Genomic DNA, 17,346 nt, shown 5'->3' on the forward strand with positions numbered 1-17,346 from the left:
CTACAAAAAAAACCCTGCACCAAATCAACTGCATGCAGAAATCAAGACATGGATGGGTATGAATCAAGATCCGTGCATAAAATAGCTGATTCATGGTTTGTTCTGAATTGGTTTGGGTACTTGTGCTATGCATGACTCACAAAACAAATCAGTTTTTGGGGGGTGGTTCATCTGTGTCGTTATTGGCGGGGATCCTCCTCATTCACTGCAACATGCCTGACGTGATGATGTCACCCAGAAATGATGTTATCACACCAGGCACATTGCCCCAGCAGATGTGTCCAGTAAGATGTTGCTTCTGGGTGACATCATAATGTTGGGCACGTCGCAGCATGCTGCCGTTCTAATCCTCCCAAACCAAATGAACCAATGAACCACAATTTGTTCAGAAAATCAAGAAAACACAAAATGAACCAAACCACCGAACTGGGCAAACGAACGAACCATGAAATGAAACAAACCACCATTTTACCATCGCTTTCCATGCTCATCCCTAGTCAAGGCTCTACTTCTTTATATGTTACAAGCTATGTCCTATCTGACCATCTGACTTGCTCAATCTCATCGTACCTCTGATGTCATGACTTGGTAGAACTGGTATTTGCAGAATCACTGTTCTGTAATAAAGCAATGAAGATGGCTAACTAAGCAGTTAAAGAAAGCAGATGCTAAGCGGTTAAAGAAAGGTCACATGAAAAATGCTTACATAGTTGTTCTAATTGGATAACTCCAGTGGCCAGATTCATTTCTAATGTGAATACATCACTTGAAAATTGAAGTGGGACAGACAGCTAAATTAGAAAGTTACACAGTAAGTCATGGGCTGCCTAAACTGGCACCCTGTAAAATCACCATTTATTTATTTATTTGCAATACTTCAGCTTTTAGAATACATGCAGATGCTCAAGCGTCAACTAAATGTGACTGTGGCAGATCTGCATATTTAAACACAGATCTGTTCCAAACATGTATAATGAATGTGCGTGTGTGTTATTACATGGTAAAAGAGGATGTGCAAGTGAGGAATTCAGAACCATCACCTGGTTCCCCTGGTGGACCTCCTGATGGCACCTGGTTTTTGGCCACTGTGTGACAGAGTGTTGGGCTGGATGGGCCATTGGCCTGATCCAGCATCACTTCTCTTATAGCCTTCTGTTTTCTCCACATGTCTAGCTCCACATATGTCTCCACAACTCCAAAACCAGGAGCAGTGACTGGTGGAGATAAAAAAGTAAGCTATGAGCAGGGACAGGATTCTGTTCTGTTATGCCTGCATTCCAGCAGATGGCTTCAAACAGGAAAGAGCTTTCTTGAACAGTGAGGAGAGAAGAAATAGACAGAGTCAAGATAATGCACAAGGGGCTCATCTTATAATGAGCAAGGGAGGCACATGGGTTGCTCTCATCTGAAAGGAGATACGTGTATTCAGATAAGATTGCCTGGGAAGGGAGGATCTCTTGACAGCCAGCTTACTTCATTCCAGTTGCTGAGAATTTACTGCTACAGAAGGCTGCATGTACACATTGTATTTCATTTCTTTAAAAAGGTACTGCCCCCACCACCACCATGCTGCAATTCATATTTACTTTTCTACAGTATTATATCCTAGTTACATGCTCCTTATTGGTATTATTTATCTAACCCTGTTTAAATAATGTCTGAAGAAAGAAAATCAGCAACTCCAGATTGATCCACAAGATGGAGCTCATGCACAGTGTGGGTGTGTCTGGAGAAAAACCATGTTGAAGGGTAATAGTTCCACAGAGTACTGTTACTCTGAAGAAGTAAACACAAAATGGAGTCTTGTGGCGATTTGAGAACTAACATATTTACCATGGCATAAGCTTTGTGGCCTAGAGACCACTGCATCAGGAAGATACTTAAGTGAATTAAACTAACTGAAGATGGTTGAGAAAAACCTGAATGAAGGGAATTAAGTGTGCTGGGGGCAGGGGAGGCAAGATAAGAATAACAAAGTCATGAAGTCTTCACAGAGTGCAACTGTTTCAAGACAAGACCCTGAGATTTGGAAGAGGCTTCTGTTCATATGGGGAACTGTTCTTCTGGCTCATAAGACACTTTGAAGGATTCCTGTTTCGGAAGCCCATAATCCTATTCCCCACAGCGATGAGCCAAATGCCCACAGGATACCCACATGCAGGCCTTGAATTCAGCAGGAGCTCAGCTCCTGAGCCTTTCTGAGGGTTCCCCCTCTTCCTCCTCACCTACCTTGTCCACTGAATAGTAGGTGCAGCTGCATAACTATCCCTGGATTAAGAGAGTGGGCAACCAGCCAGCCACCAGGGGCTTTGCCACACCTTCAGCAGTCCTCATTAACCCCTGGAGAAGCCCGTACCACCCTGTCTCCACTTATGTGATTTTGGGTGGCGGGTGGCTTGCTGACCTTTTGACTGGGGGGGGGGGAGGAGGAGAGCCCCAAGTGAGCAAGGCTTGCTTAGGCTGGCTGGATCTCTAGCCAGTCCAAGCAGGCCTCACTCACCTGAGGTTCTCCTTTCTTGCATTGGGTTGCTTTTGGTGGGGGGAGGATATGCTAATGTGTTATGCTAATGAGCTCCAGTACCTATTTTTCTACAAAACAACCCCTGCCCACAGGCGTAAAGGCATGAAAGCAACCTGATGAGATAATCTGTGGTCTTTTAATCCTGAAACAAAAGCACTGGGGAAAAGCCTTCTCTGCTGAAGTCTTCAAGTTTCTGGTCTATAAAGCTCCTTCCATTGGCATTTACAACCAAGCTGTGTGTCACTATTTGCCAGAATTGTCTGAGTTTTGCTCTAACAGGAGGCAGAGTACCTATATTTCTAGTTCAATAAACCAACCCATGCACTATGTCGAAAATACCGCCCCCCCCCAAAAAAAACACAGCGATCTGCGCTTGCTTCTTCCCAAAACCAGTTTCTCAGTTTCATCTGAACAATGAGTCTTTCATTCTTTCCTTGTAAAGGCCTCCAATAAATAACTGTATTAGACTGGATAAGCCAAGTGACAAAATCACTTATGGTTCTGCTTAACTTGTCACTTTGGCCAAAATGAGACAGAGAGAGGTAACAGCCAACTGCAAATATAGCTGAACAATTTTACCATCAGCAGCTTGCCTGCCAATTGTTATATATGCACACACTTGGCAAAACTGCAAAGGCTGACTTGTTAGCAGAGCTTGTCACTAAGTCAAGAAGGGGCCCTGATGGAAAATACTGGAAAAGCAAAGTCCATGGAACTGGGGCAACAACACACTAATCCATTAAAACTTTCTTCTAAAACACAAACATTAGGGAGATCAACCAAATCTATGCGCCATCTTACCCCCATCCCCACCTCCCAACATGAAAAGGGACAAAATAAACACCCAGGATCTGAAATACAAACTATGGGCATTCAAAAAAGCGCTCACAAAGGAAGTTATTAAAATACTGTATCTTTTCGTTCTCAAAAGGTTCAGTGTTCTTAATCTTTCTGGCAGCCATAAGCTCAATGCGTACACATCCCCCACCCCCCAATGTTGCCCTGTTCATTTATTTTTTTTGAGCTGGCAGGCCACGTGCTGAAAGGCAGCAACGATACTGGATGGCCTCAGTCTTTTACCACAGAAAATACCACTCACATTTTTAAAAAAACCTGTGACTGCAGACAGGGATGGTTGGTGGGACATATTGACAATCTTCTTGCCAAATAATTCGTGAGGTGAGCGTGTAGGTGCCCCTCCCATCATTATTCCTTATCTTCACCCCCACCCAACCCCAAAATAAAAAGATGGAAAAGAATTATCCATCTGGGATAACCTAAATATTGCCAGCACCAGTGTCTTTCAATATCACCTTGTATAAAACAAAAGACACCTCTTTCAGCTAAGAATTCTACTCAGTTATACTGCCTCAGTCCAGTCTGGGTTTGAGCCCAAATTGCATAACTGGGTCCACGCTTGCAGCAGGGTCCTCATCTGGCTCCGACTTCATACAACCAATTGTCGGTCTCCTCCTAAACTCACATGGCCCAGCAGTTAATCCCAAACTGGTCCCTAGGGGTTCTCTGTCCCCTCTTTTTCCATCACCTGATGAAGAGTCACTTGCTGTAATACTATTTCAGAAGAGGGAACTGAAATGCAGAGGAGAAAGCAGATCCTCTGTGAATCCTCTTCACCAGGAAATGGCAATACAGACTAGGAGGCACCAGTCGTAAAAGCATAGCTCCTGGGGAAACTGGAAGGGATCTGCAGAATGCTGACTGACTCAGGGGCATGCCTAGTCAACTTCTTCCAAGCCACAATTTCAGCTGTATGGGCTTTCCCCCATTTCCCCTGAAGACCTTGAATGGATATTGCTCAAAATGCTTCTTCTTCTTCTCGGGTTGTGTATCTCACACCCTACCATGTCATTTCAGCTCAACATTCAGGTTTGAGATCCTCCCTATGGATTCATTCTACTATTGCTCAATACAGGAAATATGAAGTGGCTATCTAGTGTTCTGAAGTTCCTCCCGCAGCCAAGTTGGTAGAGTCTGGCCCATCTTGTACAGTAGCTTGGATAGCTCTATGTTGTGGTCCCGGTAATAGTCCCTCAGGAAAGCTCTGGACTGCAAGAGGAGGGGAGGGTGGGGGAGAAAAAACAGAAAATAACTGAATGTCACTGTTACAAGGGCCTTTTCACATTACTTAGAGGAATCCCAGGTTTATTACCAAGTGTATGCTCAACAAGTATCATCAACCAATCACAGCTCCCTAATGAATGTTTGTAACATTCACACTTTACATCTTTAGGATAACAGCTAAAAAAAATAATGTGTGAAGTGCCCCTAAAATAGTAAATCTCACAGAACAGTTAGTGCAATTTTTCTGCTGAAAGGGTAAGCACAAAAGGGAAATGATTTAGACTTCAACCTTGCCAAACTGACATCTAGCATTAAGCCCATTAATGGTTACTGCTAGAAGTTCAGGGGCTGCTTCCCTGTGGCAAATAAAAGATTTTTAAGGCATTCTGAAAGACCAAGTGTGTGTGTATGGGGAGGGGTTGTGGTTCAGGGTAGAACGTCTGCTTTGCAAACAGAAGGTTCCAGGTTCAGCATCTGTCATCTCCAGTTGAAATAATTAGAGAGCAGAAGATGCAGAGGCCTCCATCCATGACCCTGGACAGTTGACACCAGTCGGAGTAGGCAATGCTGACTATGACAGACCAAATGTTATGTACTCATGGAAACTACCAGTGCAGGGCTATTTTGAACCATCTAATCAACCACTCAGGAAAGACTCATGCAATTAGGAACTGTGTCACCTGTGCCAATTCTGTCGGGGTGATGGAAACGTATGTTAGCTGGCATTTAAAAGTCTGGAAACTCATGTTCATGCAATCTGTCTTTTCTAGGTCCAAACCTAAACATCTGTCTCCCGGTACTTCTGCAAATTCAATTTGCTACATAGGAATCCCAACTCATCCAAGAAGCCAGAGGCATTCTCCATCATTCAGAAAAGCAGAAGTTAATTTCCACTAATCTGTGAAAGTTTACTTACAATTCCAGCACTAGCTTGATCTCAGTTCTCCATCTAACTGGCTAAGGAGTACTTCCCCGCAGTCCTGATGGGGGAAGCTTTTAGATACACAGAAGGAATCCATAAGATTCACAAGGAATCCTTTGGTAGATCCTTGAGAGCTGAAGGTAAGAAACCCATCTAGATATGGCGATCTTGAGCTGTCAGACACTAGCAAAGATCTGCCTAACTCAAATTTTACAAACTCTCTGAAATCACCTCAAAAGAATTATGTCAGGCTTTTGAGGATCCTTGTGGATCCTAATGTCTTGCATGAGGCAATATAGGAAAGGTCTATGGAATCTTGTTCCTTTCTGCTTTCCCCCCAGTTTTTAATTTTCTTTAAACATGTCACATTAATTCCTTTTCAAACAAATTCAATTTTCAATGACACACTGAACCCTAAAGTTTGGGGTCTTTTTTTTTTTTTTTTTTTTTAAACCTACTCTCAAACTACAACATACCAAATAACCAGATAAACATTTGAGCTGGTTTGACTGTAAGTTTTTAAGGCATTCTGGGGAAGAATGAACTCCCAAGAAGTGACAGCTCAGCAAAATTTCTGTATCTACAGGGAAAACCAATAGGGATGCCAAATTAGGATGTGGAGGGGAAGTTCTGCATACTTCTTATACTGCAGATCCACCTTGAGGAAACAGGTGGAAATGGCTGATGCAGCTCCTCCCTATTGCCCACAAGGCTTCCATATCTCTCCTTACTGTAAGAACATGAGATTTTGCCTCAAGAACACAGTTCTCACACTGATAACGTAAACTGTGACTGAATCATATGTTGTGCAGAACACTGGTCACTGGGAGTGTGTGGGGGGAGGAGGGGGGTATTTGTGAATTTCCTGCATTGTACAGAGGGGGTTGACTAGATAACCCTGCAGGCCCTTTCTAACTCTATGATTCTAAATTTTCATACACTTACATCTAAATCCATCTCTGGATATTTCCTTCCTTTACTTTTCCCCAAGCACTTGGTTTTCCCACCTTCCAGTAGTTGACACCAGAATCCTTTCTTGGGATCAAACCTGCAATGACAAACCCAAGAAGAATGAGCAAGCAAGTTCATTCCAAAGAATGAGTAAGCAAATTCACTTGCCCTTTGGGGATTTAAAAAAAAACATAAATAGGGCAATTTCCTGTTAAGTAATAAATGCAGAAACTAAAGCTATGATCAATTGTGGTATGTGGCAAAAACGCAGTGCAACAAGGACAGAAAACAATTAACACAAAAAACAAAACATCAGCACCATCTTACCAAATAGAGATGTGAAATGAGTCCTATCATCATTCACCCATGTTAGTTCAGTTGGGGGGAAGTATAAAGACATTAGAAAGAATGCTTGAAAACCTATCACAGGCTAGAGCTTGGTTCTGTTTTTTTTATTTTTCTGACGTGACAGGAAAGATATTTTCATGCTTTTAACATTTGCCTTTCTAAACTGTCCTAATTTTATCGTCTCAGAGATTTTCAAAGTGCTGGGAGCAAAAGCAGTGACTGTGGTTAAATTGCTTCTTGTTCTTCATTTAAGAGGTTCCCCCTTCTCTAAATTGAAACATACTGTATAATCAGCTTTGATTTTATTTTTTAAAAAAACTATCACTTAATTGACTTTTATTTTATTTCTTCTGCCACTTTATTTAAAAGTAGTTGCATATTTTCTTTTCAAGCCAGCCATCAGCTATTTTTACAGTGACATTGTTATACATTGTACTGGCCAAAACTAACTGATGAACTTAGTTGATATCCATAAAAAAGAAAGGAAAAGGATGCTTTGCAACAGGTTGCAAAATTGGTGATTGCCACCATTCAGAGCACTGGCAATCAATACCCACCCACATTCTCTCCCCCCCACCCCCCATTGGTCATACTCTATATTCAGGAACAAGTCCACAAGTCTCTGAATAAAGGGGAAAAATGGAAGGGTTAGTGAATTCTAAGGTCAAACGAGTTTATTACATGCAAATTACACTCAGTGGCAGCCTTTCCCCCAAGAAGAGATATTTCATAAGGGGAGGGACAAGCAACCCTTTCACTGGCCAGTGCTTCCCCAAACTGCTCCAATTCAATGTCTTCTACCTTTGTAACCTTCACTTCATGTACGGTATACCAGACATCAGAGCACTGTAATTACCTTAGACACCTTCTTTCCTTATATTGACTGTTTTGTTGCCTCAGATAGCTTTTTTGTTTGCTTGCGTTGTTTTCCAGTTCTTCAGCCCTAGCACTACTGTATTGTTTAGTTTATTAGACATCTCTTCTGTCTGACTGAATTGTTTTCATCACACTTTGTAATCTGCTTTGAATCTCAGTGAGAAAGTCAGGCTATAAATGAAGTTAATAGTAATAAATTCCCTTTACCACCATAGACAGATAGGAATCCAGAGCCTGTATATATTGAGGCAAACATACATGTGAAATTGCTCAGGGAGGGACTGCTTGGTGTGCATCTGGAGTACAGAACAGCAGGCAGAGAAAAGTTAAGTGTTCCCCTCTGCTGCCCTTTTTCATTCCCAACTTGGCCCCTCTCAAAACACCTTTACAGGGGAAAAAAGAACTCTGCTGCACACATTTTGGCCCTAAATGGTTCGTGTCATAGATAATAGAACTCAATGAACTAAGGTACCATGATGATCCTCTCGAGTACAGGGTGTAATGAATTTAGTTCCTGAAAAGCCACAGTAGTACTTGGACAGCAAAGTCCCCAGAACTGTATTTGTACCCACAACAGGGGAGGGAGTCTAGATTCCACTACTCTCAAGATCACATCTCAGATTAAAAGCTAAATCTGATGGGCGTCCTTTTCCCCTCCCTCAGCACCCTACCATCAAGGTGAACAAGGTGTGTTGAAGGCTTCCAGCCTACATGATGTTGTGTGGTCTGCTGCCAATTGTATGGATTACTGTTCTCAAATCTGATTTGAGATATTTGTAGTTAAGATGTTTAAATTTGACGTGATTCATTTTAATATTGTTTTAATGCTGTAAGCCACCCTGAGCCTGCTTGCGGGATAGGATGGGGTAAAAATTGAAAAATTAAAATTAAATTAAATAATCAGGAAGAAAATCCACTGGGCTGGAGCGACTGTGTGGATGGAGGGAGAGAGAAGAGAGATGTAAGTTATCAACCTGAACAGGCACCAAGAATTAAAGGACTAAAATAAGGAAAAAGGACAGAAGGACTCACGCCAGAGTTTTGTGGTAGTCTATGATGTTTGTTACCCCAAGAAATTTCTGGACTGTTTCCATCACCTTGGCTGGTTCTGTGCGTAGCAGCTTGCCATCCAGAACAAGAATCTGAAAGGACAAACACTCACATGAATCATATGAAGTTGGCTCACTATATTCAACTCTGATTTGAAAGCTTAACATAACTCAGTCAAAAGTAGAAAGTGCCCACTAACAGCCATCTCCTCTCCTCAGCTATAAATGAAAGCAGAAGTTGTTGATAAACCAACTTTACTACTCCTCTCCTCACTGGAACAGGAGGGAAAGGGTATTTTCAAGGCTCAGTACACCATGTAGTTAACTTTCTATACCTGTCTTTCCCAACAGATCAAGGCTGATAAGCAGTAAAAAAAAAGAAGAAGTATGCATATGCATTTTTTTATATATGTAAAATAAAAGCATTGTTATAGCACTCATGGGGAATCAAATGGCCCGGAAGCTTGAACTTATTGCTCTGCCCTGATTCCTACAACAAAAGGAATCTACAGCAACCAAACCCACCCCACTGGGAACACCATGGCAATAGCTCCCATGCTTGTGGGACCATTTCCCTCCCCCAGCTCATAAGAGCCATTCTTTGCAACAGGCAGACAAACAAGCCAGCTGCCTGAGAGCCTTCTGGCAAAACTGGCTTCCAGCAGCTCAAGGTAGGCTGTGGGGAAGGAGGTGCCTGAGGACAATGTCAGCAAACAACACCCATTGTCAGAAACCCAGAGGTGACTTGAGGCATCTGTGCATACCCAAAGACACAGACTATAGAGGCTGAGTGGGAGGAGCATGCCCTCTGGGTGATGCCAGTTAACTGAGAGCTCTGGATACTCAAGTGCCAGATCACAAAGCTTTTATTGCACTACTTCACTTTATATCAGCCCCAAACAATCAAACAAAAAAGAATATTTCATATATAGGGTGATGGATGAGAGGGCCTAGGGAACTTGTGAACAATATATACTTAGCAGTCAACTTCCTAATGCAGTTGAAAAAAGGGGAATTCATATTATGTCACTTGGTTTCAGTCTAAACCATTTTAGACTCAGCCCACTTTGAGCCTGCTTCGGCAGGGAAGGCGGGATATAAATGCGAGGAATAAATAAATAAATAAATAAATTCTGCTTACACAGATGCAAAGTCTCCTGGGGCACAATGAGGCTAACTTCCAAATAAAACAGATTAAGGCTGCAATCCTATATATGCATTGGGGAGAACATATTTTCATCTCTATTGCATGCATACTTAAAGGGGATCTGACTCAGTGATTCAGCATCTGTTTTGCATGCAGAGGGTCCCAGAATCAATCTCTGGCATCTCCATTTAAAAGGAGCCATAATAATGGATGTAAAAGACCTTTCTCTACATTATATTTTTATGTCTTAAACGGTTTTATGGCTTTTATGTTTTTATATGTTTTATACTCATGCATATGCATGAGCATGTAAGCCGCCCTGAGCCCGCCTTGGTGGGGAGGGCGGGATATAAATGGAATAAAATAAATAAATAAATAATATGTTGAAGAGCTGCTGCCAGAGTACTGACCTTGATGGACAAACGCTCTGACTCAGTATAAGGCAGCTTCATGGGTTCAATATGGTGATCAAATCAAATTGTGCCGAAAGAATAAAGCTTGCAAATACAGATCACAATGCAACCTTTTAAACACAGGTGCGTTTGAAGCTTCTTTGCTTGGGATCTTCTCACTTAAAATGTTCCCTATGTTACAATTACTTTGAGAAACCTGGGAAATTCTACCAGTATTGAAAAGTAGCATGCTGTAAGCATATGTCTGTGTGTGCATACACTGCTATCTAGCTATACAAAATCCTAACTTTTTTAGATACATCAGTAGTTCAGCTGCAAGTATCTGACAGAAGCGTGTTCTCATTTTGCAACCTGAAGCACAGCATGCTGAGTGAATGCATTCCTTTTTACAGTCTAGGAAAATAGAAAGAGAAAATAATTGGGGATAGACAATTAGAATTCCCAACATACCCCCGTAAGCATTTAACAAACACTGAATGGAAGTACCATGTGAAGGTGTGGAACTAGTGTGGTATAGTGATCAGAGTACAGGATTAGGACTGGGAATAACTGGGTTCAAATTCTCACTTGCCATCAAAGTTTACTGAATGACCTTGAGCCAGTTATTCCTCTCTCAGCCTAACCTACCTCACAGTGTTGTTGCAATGATAAAATGGAGGATGGGAGAACCATGTGCCATCTGTGCTCTTTGGAAGAAGACAGGTATAAAAATCACAATACAGCTGGATTTTTTAAATCACTCCTGTAAACACCAAAAGAGGAACTGCAAGGGGGTAGGTTGACACTCTCCCCCCTGCCCACAGAGCACCAGTTTGCCTCCATGGTGTTTCTGGGACATTTCAGGGAGATCACTGAATTGTGGCAGAGAGGGAGGACGCAAGAAGTTCTATGCCACTAAAACAAGTGCTTTTTGTTAGTCAAAATTATCATTTGGATGCAGCCTGTAACTGGGACAGCATAGAGAAGTATGGCTCAACCACCACTCCAGTAACGTATGCATCATTCATAAGACTTATGAAGAATGTCCACCATCTCAAATGTTTCCTCTCTGAAAGGCAAATTCTCCAATATGTGGTTCATGAAAGATAATACAGCACTTTTGGCCTTCCTACCTGGTTGGCATGGAAATTATTCAACCAGCGTTCAATGTGGGTTGCATACCAGCCTGGTACTAGGCAGCGGTTCTGTAAGGTACGGAGCTTCTGTGAGGCCTCAGTCCCAGCTGTGATCACCTCATGGAAGGTGTACTTCAGGGCAATTGAGTCATCATGTGCTCGCTGGTGCTGTTGAGACAGCAGTTTAGGACACATTAACTAGAAAAAGAAACCAACTGGAAGCTGTCACCCATATACTTCCTTTCAAATAAAAGGTATCTTACTTCTAGGTCTAAAATGCAATACCACAGCAGAATTTCAAGGTACAGACTTCAAGGAGATACAACAGAGGGTTACCTGGTACCAGGAGTAGGCCCGATCTGCCGGATTGATGAGAATAGTGATGATTTTAGCCTTGGAAAGCAGTGCGGCAGCCCGCCTCGGCGCCACTTCTGAGTCAAAGTAATTGGCACTCTTCTCAAAATAGAAATCTGAAGTGGTGTTGGAAGGGATGGGAAAGAACTCCATATACCTTAAGAGATGCCAGCGGCAGAAGAGACAGATGGGTGAAGGCAGTAAAGAAACTATTTCTACTTTCTTCAATGTTTCATTTCATATTGATATACCCATGTTTGGATCTTATAAATTAAGGATTCAGGAAGTCCTAAACCATTTCTGGTTTAGAAGTATCCTAGATTTTTTTTTAAAAAAAACCTCTATCAAAAAACACTGTGTATGTACAAAGTTATTTCAGAACTAGCACAGTATTTACTGAGAACAGCCTCAAGAGGCTCTTCTACATGATCCTATCCTCGAGATGAGGCAGGTAGTGACCAGAACAGAACCTTCTCAGTTGTGATGTAGCATCTCTGGGAAACCCCACCCCAAGAGGTTTACCTGATGCCTTCATTGCAAGCATTTAGACCCCACAAGACTACTTTTATTATCATTAAACTGCTCTTAGTGTATGAGCGTAATTCTAGCTCCCTGAATTTGCTACTGATTTGTTGTGATGTATGTTTATTTCAGTTTAGCAGATCTGGTAAGGTTTCATTGTATTTTTAACTTTTGTTTTTAAAGGTTTTTTTTTTTTTTGCTGTTGTCATTTTCCCAAAATTCACTTTGCTCAAAGTAGAATAAAATAATTTAAATTAAAACAAATGAAGGAAATGTTATTTTGCTTTCCTTTTAAATCACAGGCTGTGATTTATCACATAAAATGAGAAGATAAATTGTTATCAGCCAGTGTGGTATAGTGACCAGAGCGTCTTGGCTAGGATCTGGGAAACCCAGGCTCAGATCCCAGCTCTGCCATGGAAGCTTGCTGGGTGACCTTGAGACAGTCACACATTCTCAGCCTAACCTACTTCACAGGGGTTATAGTGCAGATAAAATGGAGGAGAGTAGAACAACACAATCGGGTTTGCGTTCCACTGGGAAAAGTGAGGAGTATAAATGAAGTAAGTGACAAGTAAAAATTGTGCCTTAAACTACTGAAAAAGGGGGGCAAGCAGTTGCTGTCCTAGCAATGCAACAATTACACAGGAACTGATAAGCAGCAAATAGTTTGCTCTTGTTAGTCATACATATATTGGACACAATATATATTTTTTCTCTTAAAAGACAGCATCAAAGAAGCTTGCTCCCAGTATGGAGTTCAGACACATCCAACCAGTTCTCTGTGTTACGTTTCTTGGGGCGCTCTGAAGACAAAGCAGGGGGGAGCCGCCTGGCTAGCCCAGCTCAGTATTGCTGCTACAGCAAAAAAAGAAGCTTCTTTCCCCGTGCTTGGCTTTTCTTGTATTTCCCAGCACCTGCAACTAAATGCACTGAAATATTACTCAGCTGCAAAATAGCTTTTGATACAGCACCACTGACAATGAATTCTAAGCTTGGCTGCAGGTCTTGCATGCCATGTTGTCTGCACATGCTGTTTCTCATTCTCCTAGCAGCGGTACCTGTGTAAAAAATAAAAATAAAGCCTACCAGTCAATGCCTTTGTGGTAGTTATGTCCATTGAAGAACTGGATCTCCTCAAAGGTCTCTGAGCTGGGATAGTTACTGCTCAGGTCAGGATGCATCCCCAGGAACAGATAGAGGGCTGTGGTACCTTTAAATAGAAGAGGAAGGGGGGCAGGGTACACCAAACAGAACAGATTTTTCCTTTGGTCTGCCACACTTCTGCCAGCCTACACGATCTTCAAAGGGATTAAGGCATATCAAACTTTGCATATTTATCCCTGAAAGGATACCAGGAATTCCTAAATCCCTTCTGTGCTCTAAAGACACTCCTCCTCCCTTGCTCCCCATTTGCAACATACGGCAGCAGTTCATCTCAGTCTCCGGTAGACGTGGTCTCTCTGAGAGTTCACCACTTTTCTACCCTCATCCACAAAAATCTGACCCTTTGGGTTGAGGCAGCAGATGTTCAACCATTCTGGCCTCTCTTGTCCATGATCCCCTTTCCCAGTGCCCTGCTGCTGGGTCTTATTTGGGCACTGGAGTCTCTTAGGGGTACCTCCTATTCTTGTCTAACATGAGGCATGTGTTTTTGTTATCTTCTTTTGTTGCTACTTATTTCTGTTGCTGCTATCCATTCTTTTACTGTTTGATGTTTTATGTTGTAAGCCACCCTGAGCCAACTTCTGGAATAAGTAAATAAATAAATCCTCTACTTGAGCTTAATATAATTATTTCAGGCCAACTAAATATTTCAGTCAGGTATCAACAGACCAATTTATATTCATAGTTTCAGATTTTCCCCTATTGCCGCTGTTACTTAACCATAAATAGTAAGGGTAGCAACTTCCTAGATTTCAACTTTTATTCCAGGTTTACTGTGGCCTCTTCTTAGAGGATATAGGATGTGGCTAACGGATTACTTAATTGCTCTGAAAACCAAGTCAAAGCAATGGTCATTCCTCCAATAGGCAGATACCTGAAACAAAGAGACAGCATTTCCTTCATACCCAGGACGAAACAGGAGTGCAGGTGGAATTAAGCGGTTCAAGTACACAGAACAATCTATGGACTACAGCATACCTGTCTTCTGAGGACCAATGATTAGCAGCTTGGGGAACCGATCACAGGTCTTCTCTTTGGACCATATGTCCTTGTGGCGTTTGTCCTCACAAGGATCCTGAAATGTGAAAGGGATGGTATCAAACACAACATGAAAGGAGGGGTAATTTCAGATCACAAACTATGAATTCTGCTCTTACTTGAACAACCTACCTCCATCTACACCTCAGAAGAAAAGGACAAGGTGATTATGCGAGTATTCCATACCCACTGCACACATCCCACTCTAAACAATTTGGATTTCCCGATCTTAAAACTTTATCACAATCCTTGCCTTCTCCAAAAGCAAGTAAAGAGCTTGCCAAGGAGCTCAGAGAAGAGTAAGCCTGTTGTCAAGAAAGTGGAATAAAACCACCACCACTCCATTATGGTCAGCTTAGTCTTTCATTTGTTGGCTGCTGTGGTGGTTTTACTCTTTTTTTCTGCAGTCAGCTTGTTCTCCTCCTGACAGTTGCTCCACTACTGAGATAAGAGCACAGAGGCTGCAGAGAAGAGGGGAGTGTTGGATGGCAAAGGCCCCAGAATGTTGTTGTGAGGATAAAATGGAGAAGGACAGGTTTCTTACCTGTAACTGGTGATCTTCAAGTGGTCATCTGTGCAGTCACACATATGGGGGGGTATTCCGCAGGATTGGCCCTGACCTCGGAGAATTCAAAGCAATCTTGATCGTAGATCTGGCGCGCCTCCCTCTCGTCCTGGGGAGGAGGCATCGTCTGCGCATGCCTGGACGAGGGGGAGGTGCTTAGCCACTCAGTTTCTTCCCGCCGCCGGACAGGTGGAAGATGTGCTAGATGAACGTCCAGCAGCGGGGAAGGCTGGGTGGGTCTGTGTGACTGCACAGATGACCACTCGAAGATCACCAGTTACAGGTAAGAAACCTGTCCATCTTCTTCGTGGTCTCTGTGCAGTCACACATATGGGTGATTAGCGAGCTATTCCCTTCGGAGGAGGGTGCTGGATCTGCAAGAATATATATGGTTAGGCAAGAAATGTAATGAGAGTAGTACTCACGGCAGTCAGTCGAAGATGGAGCGTAGTACAGCCTGTCCGAAGGACGAATCACGCCGGGCACGAACGTCAAGGGCGTAGTGCGAGGCGAAGGTAGACGGAGAGGACCAGACCGCAGCGGCGCAGATGTCCTCTATAGGGATGCCTTTCAGGAAGGCTGACGAGGTAGCGACGGCTCTGGTAGAGTGAGCCCGTATGTGCTGTGGAATTGGCTGCTTTGCCAGTTGGTAGCAGAGTTCAATGGCGGCAACAAGCCATTTGGAAAGTCTCTGAGTAGATATTTTGCTGCCCTTGTTGTGGGTGGCGTAGGTGACAAAGAGTCTCGGATCCTTACGGAATTGTCAAGTTCTGTCTATGTAGAAGGCTAGGGCCCTGCGGGCGTCTAAGTTGTGTAATGCCCTCTGGCCTGCATCCGAGGGGTGCTGGAAGAAGGCTGGTATGGTTGACGGCTTCCCAAGATGGAAAGGAGAGACGACCTTTGGCAGGAAGGTCGGGGCGGAGGACCACCCTGTCGTTATGAAAGATTGTATAAGGTGGATCCGCCCTGAGTGCGCAGATGTCGCTGGCCCTCTTGCCTGTGGTGAGTGCTGTGAGTAGTGCTGTCTTCCACGATAGCAGGTGAAGTGGAATGGAAGCCATGAGCTCAAAGGGTGGTTTCATGAGCTGGCTTAGGACGAGAGAAAGGCTCCAAGTGGGTAGAATTTGTCGGATTGGAGGGTGTAGGCGAATGATGCCCTTGAGAAAGGCCTTGGTGGCATGGTGAGAGAAAACTGTCGTGCCTTCGATGTGGGGGTGGAAGGCAGAGATGGCTGCCAGGTGTACCTTTAGGGAAGAGTAGGAGAGTCCCGTCCTGGAGAGTGCTAGGGTGTAAGATAGCACTTGGGAGATGGTAGCGCAGCTGGGGTCAAAGCTGTGTTGTGAGGCGTAGTGAGTGAAGCGTCTCCACTTGAGTAAATAGGATTTTCTGGTGGATGGCTTTCTGGAATTCACTAGGACCTGACGGACATCAGGGGGGAATTCTAAAAACTGATCCTCCGGGCTGTCAGTTTGAGTGACGCTGGGTTGTGATGTAGGACCTTGCCGTGTTGTTGGGAGAGGAGGTCCCGTGCTTGCGGGAGTTGAAGGAATGTATTGTTGGACAGGAGCAGCAAAGTGGTAAACCAGGGTTGACACGGCCACCATGGAGTTACCAGGATGCAGTTTGTGCGGTCCACCTGAATCTTCTGTAGGACTCTGGTGATGAGTGGAATTGGAGGGAAGAGGTAATGGAGTGTTCCCCTCCAAGCTTGGAGGAATGCGTCCCCTCTGGAGAGTTGGGATGGTGGGCCTCTCATGTAGAAGTGGGTGCACTGGGCATTTGACGGTGATGCAAATACATCTATCTTCGGGGTTCCGAAGATTTTGAAGATCTGTCGAATGTATTGGCTGTTGATGGACCACTCGTGGTTGTTGGTCGAGTGGCGGCTCAGGGCATCCGCCTGGCTGTTCTCGGCTCCCGGTAGGTGAACGGCCGTGAGGAAGATGCCCTGGCTGATGCTCCAATGCCACAACGCCAGGGCCCTCTTGCAGAGTCTGATGGAGGCGGTGCCTCCTTGCCTGTTGATGTAGAAGACCGTGGCGATGTTGTCGGAGGTGACTTGGACATGCTGGTTCTGTAGCGACGGAAGGAAGGACCTTAGAGCTTTGTGGACTGCGAGGAGCTCTAGGCAGTTGATGTGGAGGGAGCGTTCGTAGTCCGACCATTGGCCTTGCACCGTGAGAGCTCCCAAGTGGGCTCCCCATCCCCACTTGGAGGCGTCTGTGGTGACAATCACTGAGGGGGGTGCCTGTTTGAATGGCATGCCCATACGGAGG

At 43.7% G+C, this 17,346-nt stretch overlaps 1 protein-coding gene across 1 annotated transcript in view; it reads right to left on the bottom strand.

Annotated features, from left to right (window-relative positions):
- Positions 1 to 3,418: 3,418 nt before the first annotated feature.
- Positions 3,419 to 17,346, bottom strand: part of NDST1 (N-deacetylase and N-sulfotransferase 1) — a 109,417-nt gene continuing 95,489 nt past the window's right edge. The window contains exons 9-15 of the mRNA XM_060240312.1: positions 14,446 to 14,542; positions 13,390 to 13,513; positions 11,761 to 11,935; positions 11,422 to 11,592; positions 8,733 to 8,842; positions 6,471 to 6,573; positions 3,419 to 4,588 (exon numbers count right to left, since the gene is read on the bottom strand). Of these exons, the coding sequence (XP_060096295.1) occupies positions 4,469 to 4,588; positions 6,471 to 6,573; positions 8,733 to 8,842; positions 11,422 to 11,592; positions 11,761 to 11,935; positions 13,390 to 13,513; positions 14,446 to 14,542 (900 nt within the window). The 3' untranslated portion in view covers positions 3,419 to 4,468. The remainder of the gene's footprint in view (positions 4,589 to 6,470; positions 6,574 to 8,732; positions 8,843 to 11,421; positions 11,593 to 11,760; positions 11,936 to 13,389; positions 13,514 to 14,445; positions 14,543 to 17,346) is intronic.

This window comes from Heteronotia binoei, chromosome 5, assembly GCF_032191835.1.
Source record: "Heteronotia binoei isolate CCM8104 ecotype False Entrance Well chromosome 5, APGP_CSIRO_Hbin_v1, whole genome shotgun sequence".
In the NCBI taxonomy this organism is placed as follows: domain Eukaryota; kingdom Metazoa; phylum Chordata; class Lepidosauria; order Squamata; family Gekkonidae; genus Heteronotia; species Heteronotia binoei.